The sequence below is a fragment of the Festucalex cinctus genome, chromosome 12 (assembly GCF_051991245.1).
Source record: "Festucalex cinctus isolate MCC-2025b chromosome 12, RoL_Fcin_1.0, whole genome shotgun sequence".
Taxonomy (NCBI): domain Eukaryota; kingdom Metazoa; phylum Chordata; class Actinopteri; order Syngnathiformes; family Syngnathidae; genus Festucalex; species Festucalex cinctus.
Window position 1 is genome coordinate 14,611,739 of NC_135422.1, and position 27,501 is coordinate 14,639,239.

Below are 27,501 nucleotides of genomic sequence, written 5' to 3' on the forward strand. Positions count from 1 at the left end.
ATGCAGTTCCACTGGGGGGGAAAAAAAAATACCATTATGGGAGAAAAATATATTTAAAATAATCTGACATGGAGGCAGTACAATTAAAAAATACATTTGGAATTAACAGAAAAACATGTTGGAATAAAACGGGAATTATAAAGTAATGTACAATAAATATTTTGTGTGCAAATACTAACATTTTTGTTCATATTACATGTGCAAGTCAATAAAATAGGAATACATAAATAAAAAAAATCAAGCTTGTTGCTTTCATGCACACACACCCACACGAATAAGAAAAATTTAAAAAATGGCAATCAGGGAAGAAAAACAATGTATACATAAAATTGTGTAAAAGTAATATGTTTTTATATATTTTTTTTAAATGTATCTGTTGGGGGGGATTCTGAAAAATGTACAAGGTGTGAAAAACATTTGAATAGCGTTTGGACAAGTCAAACATGAACACGTAAAAATTACAATAAGCTTTTTGCATAGATGCAAAGACCCTAAACTAATAAAAACAATGCAAATGTGAGAAATTGTATAAACCAATTACAAAAAAAAGTGGATTAAATTCAGAAGAAAAAAAAAAGCTTTATGAGAAAAGATAACTTGCTCTAAAAGCACTTTATGACAACAAAAAATTAATTAAAAATAAAAGTCATTGTCTGACGGCGTCAACATCTTCGTGTTTGTATTGGCTCTTATGAGTGTGCAGGTGTTCCTAATGATGTGACCCTCACTCATGGTTTCACGTCCTTCCCCAAGAAGAAGAAAAAACAAACTAATCCTGGTTTCCCCCGTATGGCGAACCGTTTGAGTATATTCATGTTCTGCTAGTGCACTTTTTTGTCCTCGCTAGTGAGAACAAAGAACTCACTCGCAGAATATTGCATAATCGCTCAAACGGCTTTCCATACGCCGCACGGTTACTACCTTCCCATCCAGGTGCAGCCGATTGACAGCTGATGAGGGACGATGTTGAGTGAGAAAGACGCTCGACATATACGTGAGAAGTGTACAGTCCGTGCTGAGTGGGCTTCAAAGAAGCCTGTCAGTCCCGCTTCTTGTCGCGCTCCTCACCCGCCGCCGCCGCCGCCGCCCCTCCAACGTCGTCGGCCTGATGCCCGCCGGGGAAGGCGTGCTGGTACAGGTGCCGGTGATTGGCCGCTACGTTGTACAGCTTGTGCAGCGCCTGCGTAGTGGGGGAATGTCACAAGATGGTCACACAGGAGACTAAAACGTGTAACGGGGAAGGACGAATGTCACGTTCTTACCTCGTTCGTGCTCCCCTGCGAAGGCGTCAAAGAGAAATAAAAACACATGGTGAGTCAAGGAAGGCAATACGGTGTCCCGAAGGATTTGCTGCGACTGGTAAGCTTCAGAAGGGTGAGTGCAAAGTTTGGTTTTGACGGGTGGATGAAGGATGGTGGTGATGATTGAAAACTGATAGAGGCAAGGATGTATGTAAAGCAGGGGTGTCAAACTCATGTTAGCTCAGGGGCAGCATGGAGGAAAATATATTACCAAGTGGGCCGCATCGGTAAAATAACGGTATTTAACTTAAAAACGATTGCCGTCATTTATACGCAGATTTTCGTGGACCAGCCCTAAATTACAGCACTCAACTGTTAATCATATTGTTCCGAAAAATGACAAAAATGCAAATGGCATTCAGCAACACTTTGCTGGTATATGTTCCGGTGTTCCGTTCAGGTATTAATCCACCCGTTTTGCATATATATTGTTCCCAGAATGCATTGTGTGGCGCAGTTAATAACGTTAAAAGGATGCTAATCCATCCATTTTCTTGACCGCTTATTCCTAACAAGGGTCGCGGGGGCTGCTGGCGCCTATCTCAGCTGGCTCTGGGCAGTAGGCAGGGGACACCCTGGACTGGTTGCCAGCCAATCGCAGGGCACACAGAGACGAACAACCATCCACACTCACACGCACACCTAGGGACAATTCGGAGCGCCCAATTAACCTGCCATGCATGTCTTTGGAATGTGGGAGGAGACCGGAGTACCCGGAGAAGACCCACGCGGGCACGGGGAGAACATGCAAACTCCACCCAGGAAGGTCCAAGCCTGGACTCGAACCGGAGATCTCAGAACTGGGAAGCGGACGTGCTAACCACTCGACTACCGTGCCGCCGGATGCTAATCCTTACTAGTAATTTATTTTTTTTCATATTTAACACGTTTGTCAGTAAGTTAAAAAATAAATATAATGATGATGATAATAATCATAATAAAATACTTTGTGTGTAAAATGACATCCAGGACGATTCCCCGTACAAGTTGCATTGCTCATCTGAGGACTGCTTGTGAAATTAAAAGTTTATATGTTTTGATTGTGGCCGGCTGATTAATTAATCCGACATTACAATTTTTTACATTTTTTTTTTATCTAATAAAATCATCTTGCGGGCCGGATCTGTTTGACACACCTGATGTAAAGTGTAGTTTGAATAAGTGGACGGATGTACACTCTAAAAACAATTCAGAAATAACCCAAATAGGGTCAAAATGGAATGACCCAATTTTTGTGTTAACCCAAAAAGTTGGGTGAAATGAATAAACCATGGAATAACAAAATTTTGGTTGTATTTGGGGGATTGTTTTATGGGTTATTCATTTGACTCTAAAGGATTTCAAAAGCTTTCAAACAGCTTTGGCTGTCACAAAGCGCTTTACAGAAACACAACAGAACTTCAGCATACTTACACATATGCCTTTTTGCTGCTTAATAATATGCGTTTAAAAAAAACAACAACAACAAAATCAAAACATAGTGCCAGCGCGTACTAGTTAGTCCCCACGGACAACATGAGAAGCTCACAGGTCTGTTGGAGACCGTGACTTACTAAGAAAAAATAAAAGAGAATGAATGATGAATTCATTGATGAATTTCAATATTTCTTTACTTAACATGGTACACGTTTTTCAATGTATCAAATATTCTATATTTCGTTTAAAAGTAAAATACTGTAGATGGTGTTCAATGCAAAAAAAAATGCTGTTTTTTTTTTCCCATCCAAATATTTAAAAAACTGACACTTTTGGTTTTTGTAATTTTAATACCATGACACCGCAATATTTTTGCTCACATTATGTAACACAAAAGTTTGGGTCAAATGCATTGTAGTTTTGTTATTCTTTTTTTTTGGGGTTATTCACAGGACCCAACTTTTTGGATTATTCATGTAACCCAATTATTATGGATTATGGATTATTCGGTTGGTTTGAATTATTTAACCCAAAAAGTTGGGTCAAATGAATAAACAACAAAACTTGTTTTCAACCCAATTGTTTTTAGTGTGGAACATAAAAAAAAAAAAAAATACTTTTAAAACAGTTAGGTCAAAATGGGTCAAATACGGACCAACCGCTACTTGCGTCAATCTGACCCAAATTTGGGGTATTTCTTGGACACAACAATCAATGTTGGGTGTTGTTTTGTGCAAAAGAAAAAGTCAAAAAGTTTAAATTGACGTAAGCAGCGGTCGATCCCTTTTTGCCCCCTAATTGGGTTATTTTTAACCCAACTGCTTTTAGAGTATATTGACGATGGAAGAACTGGATGGCCAAACAAATGGATGGATGGAAGATCTGGAAGCAGAACAAACGGACAGCTGGACAATGGATGGTTGGAGAGACTGATAACCGGATTGACATAAACAGACTTATAGACGTACGTTGTGACCAACCTGGTCCCAGAGCGCCCCGGCCACCTGGTCGATGACGGCCCCCAGCTCCCGGTACTCCCCCGAGTAGCGTATGTAGGCCCAAGTGCAGAGCGTGATGAGGGCCAGGCCCAGGATCATGTTGCACAGGCTGGCGACCACGTCCACGCCCACAAAGCCCGTGACGCCCGCCGCCACGTACATGACGAAGATGACCACGAAGAGGGTGGCGGGCGTGCGGGCGGCGTGGAAAATGTTCTTGGAGTCATTGTGCTTGATGTACTGGACAAAGACCTGGTCCACCTCGCCCGCCAGCTGCTGCAGGTAGCGCCGGCTGAACTCCTCGCCGCCCATCTTCTTCACACCGCGGAACAGCGCCAGGGCCTCCTCGCGGATGACGGCGTGGCGCGCCTGCAGCTCGCTGGGCGCCAGGAAGGGACGGTCGCCGCCGCACACCTGACAGGGGACATCGGGGGGAGAGGTTAGTGGTGATAAACGGCGAGGTGAGCGGATGACGGCGGACCGCACCTCCTCCATCTTCTTGTTGTACAGATCTTTGGCGGCAGCCACTGCCGCCAGGTTGTTGGCCTCCGCTGTGGCCTGACACAAATCACATTATTATTTCTTTGTCCCGTCCTCAGTCCATCCATCCACTCACAAGCAAGGTTATTTAGTAAGTAAAACAAAAATGCTTTTTAAACAACGAAACTTTAATTGAAACTACGTTTTATGTTTACAAAACTAAAATAAAACTATAATAGCAAAAATGTCCTTCGTTTTCATCTTTGGTAATTAATCTATTGCTTGAGCCTTTGGGGATGATCTTAAATGTGATTTTAAGTATATTTAGTTTGATATTTAACTGGAATAAGGAACGTTTGAAAGCGTGTCACACAGAAGTGATGTCATCTAGCAGCAGCCAATAGGAAAGCACCTTCTGACAATGTCGTTCCCATGGTGTGTTTTTTTTAAATATTGCGTACAAGTAATACACATAAAAAAAAATAAAATAAAAAAACAACTAACTAAAACTAAGCATTTATTTAACTAAACCTAATAAAAACTTTGATTATTGCGCAAAAGTAATACACACTTTTAAAAACTAAGACTAATACAGAAACTAACTAAAAGGAAATTAAAACTAAGCATTTATTAAATAACTAAAACTAATAAAAACTTTGAATATTGCGCACAATACACACTTTTTTAAAAACAAAAACTAATACAGAAACTAACTAAAAGGAAACTAAAACTAAGCATTTATTAAATAACTAAAATAATAAAAACTTTAAATATTGCGCATAAGTAAGTACACTTTAAAAAAAAAAAAACTAAAACTAATACAGAGACTAACTAAAAATAACAAAAACTATGCATTTATTAAATAACTAAAACTAATAGAAATTTTAAATATTGCGCACAAGTAATACTTTTTTTTTTTTTTTTTTACAAAAAAAAAACTAAAACTAATATGGAAACTAAAACGAAACTAAAAGTAAACATTTATTAAATAACTAAAACTAATAAAAACTTTAAATATTGCGCACAAGTAATACATTTAAAAAAAAACTAATACGGAAACTAAACTAAAACTAGGCATTTATTAAATAACTAAAACTAATAAATAAAAAAAACTAACAGAACCACCTTGAAAACTAAATAAAAAAAAAAAATTCAAAACAAAAATAAAAACTAACAAAAATGAAAATTCCATAACTATAATAACCCTGCTCACAACACTGCAATGTTTGGTAGCCATTGGACAAACGCTATAGGAGGACCTTAAAATGGTCACTTCTAAACAAAATGGCTTCCTGTACTTGAAACTTTTCAGTGTGTCTCCTCATGATGTCTGCCCTGTTACCTGCAGCATGGATTTGGGATGAGGTAGCTCCTCCCCTTGGTAAATCTTGATGTAAGCCTGGACCACAAACGCAAGAAGAACTGCATTTAATAGAAAATTGCGGACATTTTGAAATTCTTTGAATATCCCCCGACCTTGAAGTACTCCAGCAGGCCTCTGCAGGTGATCTTACTGCCATTGATTTCCTTCACGTCAATGTTGCGAGGACTCAGCAGCCAGGGCACCAGAATCTTCAAGTTGCTGATGAATTCGCCGTCGATCTCTGCAATACATCCGTTTTTATTTTCACTTTTATTTGATTTATTTATTTTGGCATATAGTTTTAATTTTGTCAGTTTTGGTTCTCCATCCATACGTGAGTAGATAGTTGTACCTTTGATCCGTCCGTCAAAGTGCGGATTGGTGGCCACCTTTAGGCCGGGATGAGGCATCAAGAAGCTGGAGATGTTGGTGAAGCACGAGTGGATGTGTTTGCGCACGTTCTGCAGCTCCTCGTGCTGGTTCTCTGAGATCTACACATGAAACACGTCACTTCTGTGCACAAGATTTGCATGGAAGGTCACATGATCCTTGACCAACTGACCTTGAGCCGCTTTTCCAGGAATTTCATGCCTCCCTCCTGCCCATATGGAAACTCATATGGGAAGCTCCAGTCTCGGATGAGGAAAATCATGGACTGGGAGATAGGAGCAGATGAGGGTAAGATCCACGACTTCAAGGAATACTTGTAATAATTTATAAATACAGTGTAATGTTATTAAACCACGCAAAATACCTGAAACGGTTTGAGGAAGGTCTCCTCCATTGCAAGTCGGCCGTACTCTGTGAACAGCTGTCAGGTAAAATCATGTGACAGACATGTTATGAACAGATTTGTCAATTAGTCATCCATCTGGCATCATTTGTGACTTTTAAATCTATAAAATGCTTGCTAGTCCAATAAAAAAAAAAAAAAAAAAAAAAAAAAGCAGCGCCCTGGGCTAATGCCGTCAGTGCTGCCTCCACTGGACAAAATTAGCAACAGCAGTTACCTTGATTGAAAAATTGCACTTCTCACAGTTGTACACTGAAAAAATCATTCCCATAGGTCGGCTCTGGCCTGCTGCCGTACATTTATGACCCCTGCACTATCAGTTGAAGTCTGGAAATTTACTTTGGCAAGTCTAAAATCTTCCACGTCTTGCCACTGATGTGCTCCTTTGTTGTTTGGCATTCAGTCATTATTATTACAGGGTGTTTCTCGATTTACAACCAAGTTCCAGTTGGTCTTTTTTATTTTTATTTTTTTATTTTTTTTATTTTTTTTTATTTTTTTTTTAACTTTGTTTTAAACTCTACTTTGACATAATATTTAATATTCTTCTTCTTAAAATGTTCAAATACGTAAGTAAATAAATTAGGGCTGCAACTCATTATTTTTGATAATTGATTAATCTATGAATCGGATAAAAACTCATTCATTAAATTTCCATCCCTTTATTTAAAAAAAAGAAAATCACATTTAAAGTGCAGGAAATGCACCAACAAACTGATTGGGATTCAGTTTCTGATTTCCATAACATCTGTCAGAAAATTGGCAAAAATCGCTGATTTCCAAAAAATAAAAGCACAGATAATCAATTACAATATTTACAATTGACAGGCTGAAATTCCAAAGATTGGACAATTTTAAATTTAACAAGCTATCAAAATGATTTATTGATTATTTGAAATTAATTGCTGCACCTCTAAAATAAACACCCCATGAATAATAACCAGCCATAACCCGACTCATATAATGAGCTTGATCATGTCAGTCTAACAAACACTGAATCGCCTCATAATCATTAAAGGGATACTTGACTCATTGAACAATTTTCAGCAGTGAAAAGTTAATATTTTGTGCAGAATGAATTTGATAACTTCATTATTTTTCATGTGTGCTGAAGAAGTAGGCAACGACCAATCATGGCTCACCTGTTTTCTGGGTTTGGTGAGTAAACTGAGCCACGATTGGTTGTTGCCTACTTCCTCAGCACAGGTGATGTCATCATTAGTCGACAATAAGTAGAAAAAACACTTTTTAGAGGTACTAATTGTATATGAAAAATAATGACGTTACCACATTAATTATAGACAAAATATTAGCTTTTTACTTCTGAAAATAGCTCAATGAGTCAAGTATCCCTTTAAGATCCAGTTCTTTACCATAAGACAGAGTACAAAAGACAATCCTGAGCCACATGCTGCTTCACCAAGCCTGAAGACATCATCTGATTAGTTTGAATGTTTACCTGCAGATGTTGAAGGTCATCTTCCTGGACGTTCTGGGAGATGTTGTAAACCTGCACAAAACACAATACATCATTTTAAAATAATAATAATAAAGCTTTGAAGGAGTCATATTTTTTTTTTTTATTTCTAACAGCAGTCAGGTGTCTATACATAGAGATGTCACGACATCATCACCGGCGGACGCAGCCTTTCATCCCCAAGCCGTCAAATTTACACAATTGTGTTTGTTTCCAGTACCTGCATGGAGCTGATCATCGTGCTCAGAGCGAACACAGTGGCCGAGTCGCGCAGCGTCGACTGGCTGTCGAAGGTGCCTTGCGTGTCCATCAGCAACACCGCCACCTGTGCCAAAACACACACTTCAAGTACCCAGTGGTGAGTAGTAACCCACTACATTTTACTTCGTTACATTTGCTTGAGTCAATGAGAACCACTTGCATTACTGTTACTTGAGTACAAATTTTGGCTACTCTACCCGCACAACAATAAAAGCAGACCTCACCTTGGTGCCGTCAGGCCGATCCACCAGGAAGACCTCACTCCAGATCTGGATTCCGGTGGTCTCCCGCTCCGAGCCGCCCCTCCAGGAGAAGCCGGTCAGGGGCTCGTCGGCCTGGCCCAGCCAGTCGTCAGAACCCTGAAGTCAAAATCTTGAGTCAGATGGTTTTCTTATTGCTCCAAAGCCTGGTTTACAGCCACATTGAGTCAAAATGACATTGACAGCCCTTTCTTAATCATTTGGAATCCGAATTAAAGGTGACATCAAGTCAAAACATGTTCTTCACAATATGTTCTGTGTACCCCCAGTAGTCCACTCTAAACTACTGATTAATATTGCATTTGTGGAATATAAATAAAGCAGCAAAATCCACTTGATCTTTCTCCATCTCAGAGAGCGGCCATTTTGCCACTTGCTGTCAAGTGAAAATGACATCACAGTTGCTCAGGGCTCAGGTAATGACCAATCACAGCACAGCTAGCGAATGTCACATGACCACACTCAGAAAATGGCTTCATAGTTGCATAAATTATTAACAGCAATTACAATTACCCTTTTAAATTTACAATTAAAAAATCAACTGTATGATAGAAAAATATAATAAAAAATATGACAGTTAAATATTTTTTGGAAAATGTTTTTTTTTTTTATGGGAGAAGAGTAATTTTACAAAAACATATCTTATGTCAATGTGTTTTACAACATTAAAATACTTTTTATTTTATTTTAATTGTATTCATTTAGAAATAATCAAACACACAGTGACCCTTTGACAATACATAAAAGCAGTTAGTAATCAATGATGTAATAATTCATTACAAATAGATAACTTGTAATTAATTATTTATTTTCATAAATATTTTTTATTGGTTTGATTTATTAGAATAAGGAAACAGTAAACATAAAAATAAAAAATGTGATGTATTTTATTTTTTGTATAATAATTTTTCATTGATAAATTAAAACACGAGTCAACTATCTTTAAAAATATATATTTGAATGTAACTTTTTATTCATAAATGTATTAGTTAATCAAAACAATTATATATTCAGCCTTTTGAAATAGTTGTATAATTTATACATTTTAAGTACTTTTTATTTTGGATTAAAGCAATGTCATCTTTAAAAATATACATGTATGTATTTTAATGTGACTTAGATTAATGTAGTATTATTATTATTATTATTATTATTATTATTTATTTTATGATAATTATTTTTATTATCTATTTTGTTGCCCTGCGATTGGCTGGCGACCAGTTCAGGGTGTACCCCGCCTACTGCCCGAAGCCAGCTGTGATAGGCTCCAGCACCCCCCGCAACCCTTGTGAGGAACAAGCGGTTAAGAAAATGGATGGATGTATTTTGTTTTGTTATTTAATGTAAATGTGTTAATGATTAGTAAAGAATATTTAAACTAAACACCCACAATTTTAAAACAGTTCCTGTTTTAGTCATTATTTTTTTGTGTTTAACTTGTTTTAAGCAATTTAATAATTCATTTGATGTTTGTTGTGCATCAGTCATCCTACTGTCCACCATAGACACGCAAAAATGAAGTTGGGAGTGCGCGTTTGTTGCCCGGGGGCACTCACGTGTTTGTACATGTAGCGCAGCATGAAGTCCATGAGGAAGGACTTGCCCTTGCGGAAGGCCCCCGCCACCGAGATGGCCACCACCTCGCGCTCGCGCACCTCCTCGGCCAGCAGGATGCGACTCAGCGCCGCCTCGTCCAGCTCGAAGGTGTGGTCGTCCTTCACCAGCAGCACTTGGATGGGCCGCGCCCGCCCGTCCGACTCCTCGTCCTCTGAGCTCCAGTCGTACACGTTCTTGTCGCCCAGGGACCCTGAAAAAGTTTAAAACCATTCACAGATGCCTGCAGGGGTGGCGCTCAACTTTTGGGGTGGCCAAGGCTAACTCAAATTTTGAAATTTTGCCCTTTTTACTTGTAATATCTATTTATTCCAACTTCAATCTGTTCAGATAACTCATATTACATTTTTTATTTTTTACTTCTAATTTTCACTTTTTTTGACAGATTCAAACTGTTTTGAATACCTTTCCACATTTTTTTTTTAATTTCAGAATTACGGCCACGTAGAAATATATTTGTTTGGTGTGGGGGGGGGGGATTAATATGACAAGAAAAAAAGTGGCAAATTTACCATTTTTTTTCTCGTCATATTAACCCCCCCTCGTCACATTGCCCCCGCCCTCAAAAAAATATTTCTACGTGGCCCTAATACGCCGTCATAAAGATGTTTGTCATCTCTACTGACATTTTTTTTAAATAGATTTATAAAAATAATTCTTCGAATTTAGATATTTTTAAACCACTTCAAAATGTTCCAACCTTAAACTGTTCAGCTTATCCCAACCATAGTTTTAAAAAAAATTCTAAATAAAAGCTAAAATCAAGATTCCCACACACACTTTTTCTACATTTTTGACCGATTCAAACGTTCCAACAATAACCTGTTCAGCTTATAGCTACCGCTTTATGTTTTCAAAATAATAGCCCAAATTTAAAATAGATAGATTAATAGTATAATAAATTGAATGTGAAGTCAATGTATCATTCATGATGCTTCAACTGCCCATTGATGTGCAAATTCCGTTGTGTGCGCGTTGGCCACCAGGGGGAGTGAAGTTTCACAACTAGAAGTTGCGTTAAGCTTACTGTAAATTATTTTTCACACAGGATAGAAAATGTATTTTAACCAAGTAGCATAATTGCTTAACTCACGTTTGACTTACTGTCATAAAATGCAATCAAAACACAACAAAGGGCTTCCTAAAAAAATAAAAAATAAAAATTATGATAGTGTACAACACTGCAAAACTGATGCTAGTTTTGTTAGCCCATCTTTGGTGACTTGTTTTGTGTGTTAGCATTAAGCTAGCAAACTTTCGTAAGTTATGTACAGTATTTTTTTAAATATACACAGTGTAATTCTCTTAGTTTTATGTTTAAACTTCAACTGGGAGTGGCAGTAAACAGCTCGAAGCGAGGATTGCTGCTTAGTGTGAGGTTTCTGCCACTGTTAGTGTGCACAAAAAAAACACACACACAAAAAAAAAAACACACCATTAAAACAGCGCCTGTCTCGAAAACTTGTAAGTTGGGTCACTTGTAAGAGGAGCTGCCACTGTATTTGTATTATAAAGTCATAATTTTTCATAATATGTCATCTTTCGAGCAAATACAACCTCAGAATTAACCCACATGTTATACTTTTTATCATAATCATTTCTATCTTTTTTTGCATCTTATGTTTAGTTATGAATATTTAAAACAAAAATGTCTGCAAAAAAAAAAAAGAAAGAAAGAAAAAAGGCCTCGCCCAGGCGTTGCCATCACTGCTGCACCTTACACCAGCTGTATACATCCAACTGGGCCACCCCTTTCCTACCTCCCATTGGCAAAAACATGTTTTTACATTTGATATTACACATAATAATACAACGGGCCTCCTGAAGGTGACTTCTTGCTATTTCCTGATGCACCATTACATAATTACGACAACTAAAAACTCCCATTCACTGTCTTCCCAAATCCTTAAAGGCGACATTTACGTATCATTTCCCACTATTTGTGTCCTTTACTCATAAAGCTTATAATTAATAATCATTAATTATGGTGCAAAAACAAACCCCCCATACAATGACGTCGACCAGGAGGCCGCGCTGTTAACACCCATAAAAAGATGATGAATTAAAAAAAATAAATAGATGTTGGCACGTACACTCACCCCAGCTGTCTCTGTCTTTGCGGTGTTTCGCCATAACGCGTGCCGCCCCCCACCCTAGATATGTACAATAATGACGAAAATGAAATGGAAATGTCTCCTCTTTTTATGTTGTTGTGTCCGCTCGTGCAGCAGCTAGTATGCGGTCAGGGGCGGTAGGGAGGAGGAAGATGCGCCTGGAGAACAACACCGGAGAGATTGCAGGAGGACGACGAAGAAGATGAGAGGAGGAGGAGGGAGGATGGTGCTTGGACGCTCCGAGTGTGACGCGCTGTAGTGCCACCAGGGGGCGTCCTTGTCTATTGTCGAGGCCCTTTCAGTAGAGAAGGGGTTCAATCAATTTATCACTGACAGTGGACCCCCGGAATTCGTGGTGGATAGCGAAAATCTGCGTATATTTGACGCCCATTGTAATTTTTTTACACTTGAATTTCTTAAAATCTTTCCATACAGTTCAAATGTCACTAATGTGAATACATTACACCAGTAGGTGGCGGTAAATGGCGATGTCCTGGTTTGCTCATATGACGTCATAAAAACATCACGTTGAGAAATGTTTGTGATTGTGATCAGTTTGTGGAACATCCGTCGTGGCCGTTTGATAAATAATTTTGGTCAATGTCCGTTTTAATAAAGTTCGAGGAACACACCGAGCCATTTTGATGTGACGTTCCTGAATTTAGCACCAGTTATGAACCAGCCCCTGCTGTTCCTACATTCTACCGCTAGGCGGCGGTAAAAGACGATGAAACCTGGAATGCGCGATGCCTTCTACAACCGTCGTAAATATGAAAACGTAAATAACTAACACGTTATATGCATTACTTTCCGATGCTCCATGATTTTAATGCAAACGTAAGACGTTAGAAAACGTTCCGGTGATATATTTCCTGGATTTTCACCGCCGTACTTATGTACAATAACATCACATATTGTACGCATATTGTTCTCAAGCAGGCGATTGCTAACAGTTTATTTTTGACGAGGTGTTCCTAAACGCATCACCAGGATCCTGAAACTTGCGGAGATTAACAGCAGCCGATTGTTGTTTTTAAAAAGCATTGGCGTACATAAACTAACACAAATGTAATCATTTGTATCATCCAAGTTTTTACGTCTGTCGCTATTACTTGGAGCACGGCTCCCCTCTTCGAAGCTGTCAACCGAGCAAAGAGGATGACATGTCCGAAAGAAGTTGGTGGCTACGACTGCTGGTGAAAGAGGTAGCTGCTTGCCCGAAGAGCCACCGAGAGCCGCCTCAACTTTCCGAACCCCTCGAGAGCAAAAAAGAGGACGCCCGGTTGAAAGACTCTCACTTTCACCATACTATTCGACGCTAAAAAGTGTCAAATGGACTTTTGAAAAGCAAAATGCACGGCCGAGTCGTCCACGTGAACGGTAAGCGGGCTGGCAGCTCAAGTTTTGGAGAAACTAGCTGTTAGCATTAGCAGGGATGCTAACTCCCTCCCCAGCTTCACCGTTCCAAGTAAATGGTGGACCTGGACGCGACTATTTCCTGGAGGCATTGGTGTCAAACTAATATTTAGTCGTGCTTCAGCGTCTTTGAAACGCGTTTTGGTTAACGTATTAATTCTTCACATAAACACTTAAAAGTGTGTGTTTGAGCTCATTTTCACTATTTTGCATTTTTAAAACACTTCCAGAAATTAGACTGCATCCGTTTGAAACTGCTATGCATGGCAGACCTAATGAAAATGAACATTTGATTTCATGTTTGGCTTATTTTACAATTTAAGATGCTGATATAGCTTAATGGTTATGATTTAGGTGAATACTGAGATGGTCTTCACATTTGTAGGAGTTTTTAAAACTCAGCTAAACTTGTCTTCCATTCATCCTCATTAACAGGCCTTCATTTTTAATCATCCGAACACCCCCCACAGAGATATTTGTTTCCTTCCATTCCACATTTCTTCTTTTCATTTTTCTTGGTTTCCTTCCTTTCAATTCTTTACTTCCTTCCAAGCTTGTTTTCATGCATCCTCCAAGTTTCCTTTAGCCCATCTGTTCTCCCTTTCCTATTTCATACTTCCTTCCATCTTTCCTAAATTTCTTCCTTCCTTATACTATCTTAATTTCTTTATTTCTAAGGAGTTTTTTTCCCCTCTCTTTCCTTCAAGTCACTATTATGTCATTCTCTCATCCATCTTCCTTTCATACCATCCCCACAAATATGAGTTAATGCTTCAATTGGGGAAAAAAAAGAAAAGATAATTCTGTAGTCTAATAGTTGTTTGCAATTGAGGGCTTCATTGCCTACAGTGTGTTTTCCACATTGTAGAAGGTTTTAAAAAGTCACCAATAAACACGCCTTCCATTCTTCCTCATTTCCAGGCCATGGAGCAGCCACAAGGACCAACTGAATAAACCGAAGACACATCAACTTGGTCAGCGGCTCCAGCAAATAGCCCTCACCGGATTTCCCCCCCAGCGTCAGACCCACCATGGACATCTTTCCCCGTCCCAGTGGCGAGATCCAGCGGAGGAACCCGCAGCATGACTTTGAACTCATCCAGCGGGTGGGAAGCGGCACCTATGGGGATGTCTACAAGGTATATGCATTGATGTGGCAGTTTTTGCGGGGGTCCCTGAGTGGATCAGGCTCCAGGAAACCCAAAGTTCACTGATACTGAACTGACCAGGCCAACAGTACAAATTTTCAATTTTTAATTTTAAATAATTTTAAATAAATGTGATGAAACACCAATATGTAATTGATTTTTTTTTTTTTTACAATCTAATATTCAATAGCTTGAGTTTTATTCACTTAACATGATAAATCATCTGCTATTTTTACCCCCACTATGTGCATTTATCCACTGTGATGTCATTTTCAGTCGACAGCAAGTGGCAAAATGGCCCTTAATTTTTTTTTGCCTTACTCATATTTCACAAATTAAAAACATATTGCTTTGTTTAGATTAGTGTGGGCACATAGAATATATTATAAATATTATTTTTTTGCTTGACTTTCTCTTTAAAGAATTTTAATTCAAATTGTTGTCAAACATTTTAACAAGTTAAGTCATTTTCTTTTTAACGTTTTCGTTAGCATTGGTCGCTCTTGCTTTGTGACTTTGCGTAATTGTTAAAAAGACTTAGAGGAGAATTCCTCATATGTTACTGTTCCCAAATGAAGCGAGGTGTGCTTGTGCTGTCTGGAGATGTTCCTTGTTTATCCTTCTGCCGCAGATAAACGTTCATCGTTCTGCTCTCCTGCCCCTCCTCCTTTCCATACAAAGCCTCTGCGGCTGAAACCAACCCCCTCTCCCCACAATCCCACTTCCCCCACAAGGCTGGTGGTGGAATTCCACGCCTGGAATTCTGGTATCCGCCTGCCTCATCAGTGCGTCCACTGGCAGAAACACCTGAGATTTATTTATTTTTTATACAGAAAAAACTGTTCGCATGTTGCTGGTAATTTATTGCCGTTACGCCATTTACATCCACTTGACTTGGGCCAGATTAGAGGCGGCGTCTCGTCTTGACCTCAATCCGGAGGTCAGACCCGCTTACAGGCAAAATCATCAATGTTTTCAGCAATAGCCACTGGGAATGTCATCACAATTAGATTTTATTTTTCTAAATCATTTCACAATATAGCATCAAACTCAAGAAACACATGCATTATAACGCTGTCAAAATGAGAGTTTGAAAACTGTTTTGTGACTTATTTTAGTCCTTTACACATGGAAATTCTTACATGTTTTTTTTTTTTTTTTTTTTGGCTGTGGTCGTCTTTTCAGTAGGAATGCACAATTGGCTCGTAGCAAAACAGTGTCTGAGCGTTGCACCGCTGTCTTTCAGGCGCGCAACATCCAAACCGGAGAGCTGACCGCAGTCAAGATCATCAAGCTGGAAGCAGGTACGAACACGCTTCTGTTCCCCGTCCCGTCCCAACCCACACTGACTGTCGCCGCGGTGCAGATTAGTGAGATTATGCAGATTAGCACCGCCGAGCTCAGATGGCTATGAGGAAGAGATTAAGATTTTCGCTTTCATTCATTTACCATGTTGGTAAGGTGACCGATTTTGGGCATTGATTCCATATCCATTACTGTGCTGAATTGTCCATGTACTAGCGACTAACGATGAGCCAACTATGGAGCACAAATAACACGGCCACCTAAACCAGGCTTCCCCAGTCCTGGTCCTCCAGAGCTGGCGTCGTGCAAGTTTAACACAACTGATTCATATAATCAGCCCATCAGCAAGCTCTGCAGAAGCCTGATAACGATCCTGATTTTTATGTTGGTGAACGGAAACTTCTAAAACCTACAGGACTCCGGGCCTTGAGGACCAGGATTTAAGAAGTCTGACCTAAACCCTGTTTTAAAACACCAAACAAGACTTGAAACTTAATTTGAAGCCTTCCCATCTCCACAGCGTGAGGTTTTTTTGTTGTTTTTTTTCCCTTTAAATACGGGACACCGGCGTCACTTATCCGGTGTAAATGGCTTTGCAATATCAAAACTGGTTCGACCAGGACACGCGTCACTGGCACCGACTTCAGGACACAAAGGTGTGGCCTGGCCCTCTGGCCAACAGATCATCTCAAGGTCTTCTGTCACTTGTTTTTAGAAGTGTGTGCCTCTTTTACGAATCATTCACGCATTCCCTACACTCTAATCACTATCGTGGACTTTTTTTGTGAACAGCTATTGACTATATTTTAAAATGGAGTATTTTAACGACCAGCCCAGCAGTTTAATAGAGCGAGTTCAACTGAAACGGGAACCTATTTTAAAATTAATAATGCACACTAAGCTTGAATACAAACCATAGCAACAAAGTATACAGTATGTAGTAATATGTACTTGCCGACATTGCTTCTTAATGGCCATATGAGAGGATGGAGATGGATGTAATTGGAAAATGTTCTACCAGTGTAATGAATGTATTCAAAATAACAGTTGCCATTTATAAAACTAACGAAGAATATTGAACGATATTCCGACTTTATTATGAGCTACATAGTTAAATCTATCAATACAATCATTTTTGATGGTTGGAGTTAGGATAAGAGTCTAGAAAATGCATTATGTCAATGAGCCCCACAAAGATAGCACCGTGAGGGTGTGTGTGTTTTTTTTTTTGTTTTTTTGTTTTTTTTTCTAGCAACTCTGAGTCAAGTCGCTGAAATTAGCCTTTTCCCAAATGTTTGTGGCTGCTGACTGGCACATTACTGTCAACATGCGCACAAAGCTAAGGAGCATGCAGAGGCTTTCAAATGACCTTTACAAATCCACAAAAAACTTCAAGCCAAAGAATCGCTAATGCATCTCATACATTATTAGAAACCTAATTTGAAACCAAAAACCCTTGTTTGGAGCAGTAAGCCAGGCATGAAATAAATCAAATTAAATTAAATTAAAATTTCACAACAGACTTGATGGATATATGGAGACATTTAAAGGTACACTAATACCAAATCTTATCAACTGAGTTAATACATCTTTCTATGCAAAACTAGCATTGACCTATTGAATATTTATTCAGCGCGCACACTGCTGTTCACCACAACTTCCTCTGCAGCACATAATTTGTTTCAGATCTCTTTTAGCTTAACGTGGACTTTGGAATCTGTTGCAGCCGCAGCAACCTGTTTCTGCTCAATGGAAAGCAGCTGGCTGACATTTTTTGTTTATTTTTTTTTATTTTTTATTTTTTTTTAAATGTCCTACTGCAGGGAAGTGTGAGAGTTGCACACGTGAATGTTAAGAGTACAAAGTGTTCCGTTTGATGGTGCTCCTGTGTAGTGTTTGTGCAACACGGTCATTTGAAAAGCAAACTTTGCTTCAACCCCTCATTTGAAACCTTGACCCTAAGCCTACTGTGGACAGAAACTCTAAGACCACCTTCCAACCTCAAATTGAAACTCTAACCTTTTTTTTTTTTATACCCTAACCTTCAAGATTCAACATTGGCGATAATCCAATTTCTGAAGTCCTACCTTGGCTTGAAGCCCTAATTTGAAACCACAATTGTTTGAGACCATAGCCCTTACTCTAAAACTTATGAAACCCTAAGCCAGCTGTTTTTAAAAAATGTTGCTATTTTTTTTTCTGTTGCTTCTTTTTTAACACATTAACACACAAGACAAAGATAACAATGCTTAAAAAATGGCAAATGTATCTCTTTATTGTCAAGTTAAACTGTATAGCCTAGTTGTAATCGTTAAGGGACTAAAAAAGTAAATTCTTTACATATACATTTTTTAAATTAATTAACCGATGAATCTGTTATCGCAACTTATCAGTATTTTATTCCACAAAATATTAGAATCCACAAAGGCCTAAAAAAAAAAATCCATATTGATTTTGATTGATTTTTTTGTTTTTTTACTACTTTAAACCTCAATTTAAAATTCTAACATAAACTTGAAACCCTAATTTGAAACCTTAACCCTGACATGAAGCACTGTGAACACCCAACGGCCCAACCTTGGCTCCTAAACTGACTTAAACTTGTCTTTTTTTTTTCCCCCCTTCTTTTTTTTTTTTTTTTTTTTCCCCCTTCTTCTTTTTTTTTTTTTTTAAAGTCATTTTTGACAATCCAGAGATTCTGATTACTTCTTGCAACGCAGATGTTAATGTGCTTTCCGTGCTTTTGCGTTCCAGGGGACGACTTTTCCATCATCCAGCAGGAAATCTTCATGGTGAAGGAATGCATGCACCAAAACATTGTGGCCTACTTTGGGAGCTACCTCTGGTGAGAGCGCCCGCCGCCAGAGTCAGTGTTTTGCAGGGTTTTTAACGGGCCCATCGGCGGGAAGTCACATGCTAATTGCTGAGTCACAATATGCTCACAAGGGCCCCCTCGCTGCCTCGGTGTGACAGGAAGTGCAGCCGCTCCTGACTTCCAGCAGGTTTGACAGGAATCCTCTGATATGTCGCGTCACGGGGCCACGTAAAAGCACTTTGATTTCAGGAACAAGCGTTACAAACCACACGTTCTACCCACAGTCACTGAACGCGTCAACAGCTGACAGTTGTTCCTTGACTTCAGATTTGTCCTCAATATTGCAATTGCAATTTAATGTGTGATGTGTTTTTTTTTTGTCAAGGTTATCGTCCCATGTATTTATTTATTTATTTTTTAACTAATTCACTCACTGCCAGCTCAGTTAAAATGGATTTTTTGGCGTCTATAGCCGTCGATGACACTGAATGAGTTAACCCATAAGTGCCCACAAAAACACCAACAAATGTTTTTCTAACTTTTTAAAATTGTTTTTCCCTGTACCAACCTCAGTCGAGAGAAGCTGTGGATATGCATGGAGTACTGTGGTGGTGGATCCCTGCAGGACATTTACCATGGTGACCCCCCTTTTTTTACTTTCAGTAAATAGCAGTGGTTCCCTGCATCACACCCACACAATTGTCTTCCGTTTGTTACAGTGACGGGTCCTCTGTCGGAGATGCAGATTGCGTATGTCTGCCGGGAGACTTTACAGGTAATTTTCTGATTGAGTGATTTATTAATAAATCTCTTAAATCATGAATCACTTCTTTGTAATGATGACGTATGGTCTTCATTTGCTTTTTACAGGGTTTGGGATACCTGCACACCAAGGGCAAGATGCACCGTGACATTAAGGTAGAAGTATTTGTACTTGGCGTTTGTGTGAAAGAAAGTCGCAACACAACAAACCTCCAAGTCCGTTTTTAAACATAACCATCCACCCAGTTTCTTCAGCTGAGAACAAAACACACGACGGGATGTGGAAGGCCACCCATTTTTTTGACAACTTGCAATTATAACGCCTCACCGATAATGTGACTGGCTCAATAGCGAAAGAGAGAAGAGACAAACCAGCGTTTCAAGAAATGCTGCAGTCTTTTGATACGTAGTATGAATTGCATTCTGAAGGAGGTAAAAAATATCTCATGTTTCTCTGCCACTACAGATGTGGTTGTGCTATTTAATTTTTTTGTGAACAGAGGTTGAGTCGATTTTATTTATACTTTTAATTTGTTTTTTTTGTTTTTTTGTTTGTTTTTTTTAGCAACGCTAAAGTTCAGCATTCTTGAGACATTGATTGCTCTTAAAAGGGATGTACTTGAAATATTAGGCTCTAATATCAATATCTCTGTTGCATTAAAATAAAATAAAAAACAATCAATGATATTATAGTTTATTGTGATAGTTTCTCAGAAAATATATACATTATATTTACACCTGTTTCTTCCAACTACAGTATGCTGTCACGGACAGAAGTGGAAGGCTCGCCGGATGTTTCTAAGAATGTGACGTGACATGCGACGTCATACGAAGGGAATAACCCTCGTGTGTTTTGTTTTGTGTTTTCAGGGCGCCAACATACTTCTGACAAACGATGGCGACGTCAAGTTGGGTAAGCGGCTCTTGTGTGTCCTCATTCCTCAGCTGGTTTTGCAACCCTAAAAAGTCCCTGTGTGCATATGTGTGGTGTTTTTTTTTTTTTTTGTTTGTTTTTTTTTAAATGTGTTTCATTTTTGTGTTGTGTGCATTTTATGTATGCATGTTGTGTGGGTGTGGGGGTGTGTGTGTACAGCCGACTTTGGCGTTGCAGCAAAAATAACAGCCACCATTGCCAAAAGAAAGTCCTTCATCGGGACGCCTTACTGGTGAGTGCGTCACCAGCAAAGTAACATGGAAAATTTAGCTTGAGAAGCTCCAGTCAGCCAATCCCCCTTGGTGATGTTGTGCAGGATGGCTCCCGAGGTGGCTGCGGTGGAGAAGAACGGCGGCTACAACCAGCTGTGTGACATCTGGGCGGTGGGCATCACGTCCATCGAGCTGGCCGAGTTGCAGCCCCCCATGTTTGACCTGCACCCAATGAGGTAAACAGTGAAGCCCTGTTTATCAAGTGATGAGTTCCAGGCACATCCACAATAGAGGATAATTAGTTGTTTTGAATTTATCATGTCAATAAGCTCTACTGTGATTGAGTCACTGTTCTCTTTAATTCATATGGATATGTGAGCATCTTGTGACCACCATGTGTCTTCACTGTGATATGTCCGTTGAAATTAAGCGGGTCGTTGGTAGAATTGAGGCTGGCCACCACCGTGCACTCTGATGCGGCCACAGCAATGCGACTGAAAAATCAGTCAAAATCATTCAAAACTGTTGGCCATATGGGGTTGGCTGTGCTGAGAATGTCTGATTGCATGAAGCCGCAATATCTGTCTGAATGCAAGCTACAGACACGGTTACCACTGCCTCTTATGTGACAATTTATTCCAACTCTCATGGCGACGATGTAATCCCTTGTTTTGTTCAGGGCCTTGTTTCTTATGTCAAAGAGCAGCTTCCAACCGCCTAAGCTAAAAGACAAAAACAAATGGTGAGTACACCTGCCCCCCCTCCACAGTGTGTTGTATAAGCCTTCCTTTGAGGATGATGTTGTGACTGTTTGTTTGATTGCTTTTGTATCCGCAGGTCCGCTGCCTTCCACAACTTTGTCAAAGTGTCTCTGACCAAGAACCCCAAAAAGAGGCCCACGGCAGAGAAACTCCTTTCGGTAATCAAATGCTTCCTTTTTGTAGCCAACGCACTTCGGCGTCTTCCTGTAACTTCTTGGTTCCGCACAGCATGTGTATGTGGTGCAGACGGGCCTGACTAGGCGGCTCGCCGTCGACCTCCTGGACAAGATGAACAACCCCGACAACCACCAGCATTATAGCGAGGCGGATGACGACGACCTTGAGGTAAGATACAGTCACACGTTTGCACATGGAAATGGGAATTAACGTTTTAGGTTTGTTAATGAAAATTCCCGCACCCAAAAAAAACATTTTAGAATATATTGGTGCCTTTGGTCAGATTTTTTTTTTTCTTTGCCACTTGCAAGCAAAGGTTTGAGAGAAATCACTATTTGTGCTGTACACTCAACTCATCTCAAAACAGGCAGCAATTTGGCAGATGGGACTCAAGAAGGACTTCAGAAGATAGCATTTTTTTTGTGTGTGATTTGTTTAGATTTTTAAAACCCCTGTCTATTTGAACCACAACATAACAGGATGGTTCAATCAAAACATTTGCAAACCAAGTGTCCTCCCTCCATTAAATTTTGTCCAGTGAAGCAGACTTTCCTGCTAATGAAGAAGCGGTATAAATCAACATTTGAAGTAAAACAAAGGCACCCAAAAAAAATCCAGTTTAAAATCATGTACATTATAATTCTCTAAATTGTGCTATATATAAACACACACAAAAAGAAATGTCATCCTGACCGTGATGATTCATGGCAGATATTATCAGCTGCTGAACATGTTCAATGAGATTTTGTGCTGCTACATAGTATTTGCTGCCATGCAAGTGTCAAAACTGTTTTGTGTTACAGCTCATCCTATTCAGATGAAATCTGACAGTAGGGGTGGCTGAATAATTGATTTTGTTGATTCACTGGAGTTATTGCTCAGGATGCTCTCCCCCCCAAATGCAGCTAGCGGAATCATTTTCACACCATTTCTGTATGATAACAATGAAGGTAGCCACATGTCGAACCCATACCAAAAAAAAAATATCTAAGCTTTTTTCAGACCATATCAGCCAACCAGACTTGAAAAATACAAACCATCTAAAAATAATCCCGAGTTACTTGGATTTCTAGTGCATATATTTTGTTTGCCAACTTTTATTGAGTTAAGATAAACCTGCTTAACGAGAAAAAGTGAAGGCACATCACCATAACAAGAATGCCACACAAAATTTGAATACCAACACTTGCGACAAGCCTGCGCCGCTCAGCGAGATATACGGGCTTAAAGAGGTAAAATGTCAGGAAAAGCCTATTAGAACAGCTGAACTTTGGTTGAAGTTAACCAGAAGAACTTTCAACAGCGTTAGGTGTGTGCTGACTTACATTTAACACGAGTTTGAATGTTAATGGGTAATTTTTAACTCAGCCACATCCCCCATTTATAATAGGTTGTGCACACTTGCAACCACATTATCTCAGTTGTTTATTTGTACTTCCCCTCTCAAGGATTTCACTTTTTTTCACAATTGTAAAATTGTACAAATACTGTAATGGTGGGGGAAGTTCTATTTCGTCCCTCCCGACGGCGGTCGTCCGGGACTCATAGAACCGTAGTTACAGTCGTAACTTTCGTTTTTAAATTATGGTCTCATTTTTATATACCACAAAAATCTGGTTTTCAAACAGGTTGTAACACACGATTTGCTGCCGATACAAACTCAAAGAAAAAGAGACCACACTTTCAACGTGACAAACTATTCCCAATCTGTTCCGCAGCCCCTCTCCGTGGTTCGACACACCATCCGCTCCACCAACAAGCACGCCCGGGCAGAGAGAACGCGCTCTGAGATGGCCTGTAAGTAGACCCAAAAAAAAAAAAAAAAAGGCCCCAAAATGCATCACAGACCGAACCGCATACTCTCACTAGTGTAAGCAACCCAGCTGTTGAGGTCACGAGAGGTCCCACTACTGCTCCTTCTGCACTGGCATTGTTCCAAGCCACAGTATGTGTGTGTAGAAATAGAACAATAGAACCGAGATGGATGGATGTGTCTCTGATCCCGTGGTCCATTCTGAGTGATTTACCCCCCCCCCCCCCCCCCCCCCGCACACACACACCCACACACACCCTCCTCAATGTGTCTTTCTCACCTTGAAGCAAACAATGGGACAGAGCATGGAGGGCTGCAAACCCCTCAAGCGAGCCAAGCAGGTCAGTGGCAGCGTAGTGAGAGTACGTGTATGGTGTGTTTGTGTTTGTAACTCCCACGCTCACCCTGTCGTGTGGTCTTGTCGTAACACGTAACCCCCACCACCACCACCCTAAAAATATGTGCGTAGCTCTGACAGATTGACAGAAATAGCATTGTTTCATCCATGACTAATAGGATCCTAATGTTGACTCATACCTGACTCAGCACTTTGGCCAGCTTTCTTTTGACACATGGTTTGGAATGTAATTTTTTTTCCCCCTCACTAATCTAGTTATGTTTGTATTGGATCTTGAATACTGAGATGGATGTGAGATTTGTTAATAATTCCAGAGATTTGGTTAATTTTTGGGCCCCGTGATAATTCAATGAAGTGTATGGTTTTAGTTTTTTAGGTCAGTTCATAGTCAACCTGCTCTTGTCATGATTTCGAGATGAACCCAAAGCCTCTGTCACGCTCAGATCCTGCAATCTTTCCACATTAGGGCTGAGCAATTTATCCTTCTGTGAATTTCACACAAAACCCAGAAAATTGCTATGTGGACTTTCACGCACTATTTCAGTTTTTCAAACGGAGATCCTGCAAAATTGCTGTAACAGAAGACATGTTTTTCCCCTCTGTTGACTTTTACACAGAACTCAATGAAATGGATATTGCCGCAACCGTGTGTGTTTGTGTGTGGTCGATAAGAAGGCCAAATTAATCATTAAATCCACTGAGTAGTTTTGAGTTGCCGGTGTTGACCACTGAGGCCCTCTTGTGTCAAAGGCGAGCGAGTCACCAATAAAAAGTGTTTCCTTGTCGTTGGCAGTCGACAAGTTGCAATTTGAGCCGCCGCTGCGGAAGGAAACGGAGGCCCATTCGGAAATGGTGAGGATTGAAAGGCTCGCAACGGCGCTGGAGTGCAGGTGTATCGAGGCGCTCCTGTATCATCTTGTGTCTTTCCACAGGATGTGAGTAAGGATAATGACTTCCAGTCCCCATGGAGCCCCTTTGCCGAGGGGGGGATAACAGCCAGGTACGCCCCTTGGTACCATCGTCAAGGCAGCTGCTCATGTTTACACCTTTTTATTTATTTATTTTGACTTGGCTTTGTCTCCCTCTTGCACCCCCACGATGATGTTTTTACTCATGACTGCTTGACTCACTGATTCTTAATGAGCATGACCTGACCCCCCCCCGCCCGCCCGCCTGCTGTATGTTTTGATTTTATGTAAGCGAGCTCCTTCTCACGTCTCCCTTTTGCTTTGCTTGTCTTTCTCTCTATCTCTCTCCCCACCCTCTTTTTGGCTGTTGGCCTGTCTCATCTCTCATCTCGTTCCCCTCCCTCACCGAAGGAGTCTCCTCAAAAGCGTTGAGGACGAGTTGTTCCAACGGTAACACTTAACACTGTTGTTGCTTGTGTTCTACCGTAGTGTGCATCCATTAGTTCACCCACCTACTCATTCCCAAATAAATCACTCTGTCCTCCTCCAACACTGTTTTGTAAACCACCTAGTTGCTAGTTTTTGGTGTGTGTTTTTTTGCCAGTTAAATAGCACACAAGCAGCTTGTGTTGTCATTGCAAACCCCCCGAATACTGTAAAATTGAAATCAGGTGAATGTTTGAAGAGGAGAAGAGATGTCAACCCTCCTGATTTTTTCCAGGGGAAGTCAGTACAATTGCTGACATTATGGATGACTAAAAGGCTGGATTGACACTGCAAGTCTAATTGCCCAATTCTGATTTAATGCCATATATCTTTTTTTTTTTTTTTCTTCCATCATAGCGCTAGATGATTAACTTGATTAATTTATTTGAATTTATTTGTTATTTTTTTTTAAATGTTTATATGTATTTAACAGCTTCAATAAACAACTTTGAATCTTGGGGAAAAAAAAAAAACTTTGGCGGGGAAAAGTTAAACAGACCTTAGTCAAAATACGGTAAATTGTGGTATATTGGTGTTGACAATTCAAGGGAAGGCAAGGCAAGAGTTTTCAAGATTTTTGAGTTTTCAGTTTTCAAGAGTTTTGTTGAATTTTTTTTCTCCAAAAATTGCAGTTTAAAAAGATTTGCCTCATTAAATATCGGTTAATTGATTTGTTGTACACAATGACAAATAAGGTTAGTAAAATTATACAATAAAAGAATGTTACATATTTTCTATTTGATTGAATAATTTCTTTATTTATTGAACAAACATTACGAAAGATTGGATGATTCAATTGTTAAAACAATTTACCGTAAATATTTTACACACAATTTTAACTTATGTTCTGAGCATTTGAAAAATGAAAGTTTTGCCTATAAGAGGTGAGGAGAAATACACATTACTTCAGAATATCTGCACTCTGTGTGGCAAGAGAACTCATGAAGTCCATGGGAAGGATCTAGTAGTCGTCCATACTGCCGTTGCACTGATTTTTGAGGCTTGGCATCACTCGACTACTTCGTAACATTTACCGCCTAAAAAAATCGGGACTCCCCTCACCCGGCTGCATTTATGTTTTGACCCTTATTAATTAATCATCACCAGTGATCCCTGAACCTGTCTCTCTGCTTCACTTGTTTACTTGCTGCAGGGGACACGTCGCTCACCTCCAGGACGCCTTTGAAGAAGTGGAACTGTGAGGAAACGCTCGTGTTTAATCCCCGGGCGCAGCAGTAGAACTTGCACACCACCTTAATGAGAGCGAGACACCAAATATATGTGATGTCAATGTTGTCATTTGCCGTCATGTAGCTAGAAAAGGAAAGCCAAAAGCTACACTTGCATACCTGAAACTAAAACTGCAACCACAGTGACAAACACATTGGTTAATTAATACCTGTTTGACAAAATGTGTCTGACCTCATTCAAATGTGTACCTAACACTGTGGCTGGTGTGGTAAATTAAAATAATGTCATTGATTAGGGCCCTCATTTTTTTTTTCTTCACCTCCTCCAATTTCAGATCCACACTCAAGCCAGGGTATCCTCCTCCTCGGCCCCCAAAGGTAGGAGCTAATGACCACTATTCAACAAACAAGTTAAAATGTGTTGTTAGTTCTTCTTATTTACAAAAGTTCAGAACAACTACTATGAGACTCTTGATTTGGCCTGACTTGACTATTGCCATGGTCTCTTCTCCTGCAGCCCCGCTTGCACAGCTCGTCTGAGGAAGCGGGCCTCAACGACGAGCGCTTGCTGACAGTGCGGCGCTTCCCCAACACTGAGAATGGTCCGGCCCAAGCGGCGCGACGCCGTAGCACACCGGATCACAGCAACAAGGTGGAGAACTCGTCGCCGGACTACCTTTCGGTCAGCGTTAGCAGCCCCGGGCTCCTTTCTCACGCCTCGGACCAGGGTAAGGACAACAGCAGCGCTTGTTTGTCCGCACAGATGCATCAGTGAAATAAGAATATGGAAGGAATTCAATTCAACAAATGAAACTCGTATACATTATTTCATTGTGATTGTCCCTTAATCTTGTAATTTGTTGGGATGATGACTTTGGGGTTTTCGGTACAAATATATGACCAGGTGCCTTTTTGGTGAATAGGTGGGGTTAAGTTTGTTTCACAGGAAAAAAAACCCCAATAATTTGTGAATTATGAACTGCCAATTGGCAAGAGTTTCACTGTATTAAAAGTAATTCATGAAAGATTTCACTCTGTGCAGTGACGATAGTTTTACTTTTTCAGTTGAACTACCAAAACGAAAATCATGCTATCCACAATATTCTAATATATTCTATATAGTAGGTTATTGAGATGCA

General features: G+C 39.8%; 2 protein-coding genes and 1 long non-coding RNA gene across 16 annotated transcripts in view; 2 read left to right on the plus strand and 1 right to left on the minus strand.

Annotated features, from left to right (window-relative positions):
• Positions 1 to 13,507, minus strand: atl1 (atlastin GTPase 1). Of its 4 annotated transcripts, none has more exons than XM_077537857.1 (14): positions 12,057 to 13,507; positions 9,906 to 10,156; positions 8,314 to 8,448; positions 8,049 to 8,153; positions 7,811 to 7,861; positions 6,313 to 6,369; positions 6,121 to 6,213; positions 5,911 to 6,049; positions 5,672 to 5,799; positions 5,538 to 5,594; positions 4,202 to 4,273; positions 3,698 to 4,129; positions 1,263 to 1,277; positions 1 to 1,180 (listed from the first exon to the last, which is right to left on the minus strand). In XM_077537857.1, the coding sequence occupies exons 1-14, from the start codon at positions 12,094 to 12,096 to the stop codon at positions 1,040 to 1,042; spliced, it is 1,716 nt and encodes a 571-aa protein (XP_077393983.1). In that variant the 5' UTR covers positions 12,097 to 13,507; the 3' UTR covers positions 1 to 1,039. The 4 variants fall into 4 exon arrangements, with proteins under 4 accessions (XP_077393983.1, XP_077393981.1, XP_077393984.1 ...); XM_077537855.1 differs by having other exon boundaries at positions 3,686 to 4,129; XM_077537858.1 differs by having other exon boundaries at positions 12,063 to 13,504.
• Positions 899 to 8,720, plus strand: LOC144031102 (uncharacterized). The gene is made up of 4 exons (XR_013287438.1): positions 899 to 1,374; positions 6,139 to 6,236; positions 8,046 to 8,186; positions 8,307 to 8,720. It is a non-coding gene; the product is annotated as an uncharacterized LOC144031102 (long non-coding RNA).
• The window catches only part of map4k5 (mitogen-activated protein kinase kinase kinase kinase 5), a 23,332-nt gene continuing 8,775 nt past the window's right edge, over positions 12,945 to 27,501 (plus strand). The window contains exons 1-21 of one of the 11 annotated variants that reach the window (XM_077537843.1): positions 12,945 to 13,457; positions 14,415 to 14,632; positions 15,888 to 15,945; positions 18,701 to 18,791; positions 19,335 to 19,399; positions 19,481 to 19,536; positions 19,632 to 19,679; positions 20,394 to 20,436; positions 20,617 to 20,689; positions 20,774 to 20,905; positions 21,349 to 21,411; positions 21,507 to 21,588; positions 21,659 to 21,775; positions 23,326 to 23,404; positions 23,708 to 23,761; positions 24,572 to 24,630; positions 24,711 to 24,778; positions 25,098 to 25,136; positions 26,326 to 26,370; positions 26,698 to 26,740; positions 26,880 to 27,090. In XM_077537843.1, the coding sequence (XP_077393969.1) occupies positions 14,525 to 14,632; positions 15,888 to 15,945; positions 18,701 to 18,791; positions 19,335 to 19,399; positions 19,481 to 19,536; positions 19,632 to 19,679; positions 20,394 to 20,436; positions 20,617 to 20,689; positions 20,774 to 20,905; positions 21,349 to 21,411; positions 21,507 to 21,588; positions 21,659 to 21,775; positions 23,326 to 23,404; positions 23,708 to 23,761; positions 24,572 to 24,630; positions 24,711 to 24,778; positions 25,098 to 25,136; positions 26,326 to 26,370; positions 26,698 to 26,740; positions 26,880 to 27,090 (1,534 nt within the window). In that variant the 5' untranslated portion in view covers positions 12,945 to 13,457; positions 14,415 to 14,524. The remainder of the gene's footprint in view (positions 13,458 to 14,414; positions 14,633 to 15,887; positions 15,946 to 18,700; positions 18,792 to 19,334; positions 19,400 to 19,480; positions 19,537 to 19,631; positions 19,680 to 20,393; positions 20,437 to 20,616; positions 20,690 to 20,773; positions 20,906 to 21,348; positions 21,412 to 21,506; positions 21,589 to 21,658; positions 21,776 to 23,325; positions 23,405 to 23,707; positions 23,762 to 24,571; positions 24,631 to 24,710; positions 24,779 to 25,097; positions 25,137 to 26,325; positions 26,371 to 26,697; positions 26,741 to 26,879; positions 27,091 to 27,501) is intronic. The other 10 variants (XM_077537844.1, XM_077537845.1, XM_077537852.1 and 7 more) reach the window with 10 other exon arrangements.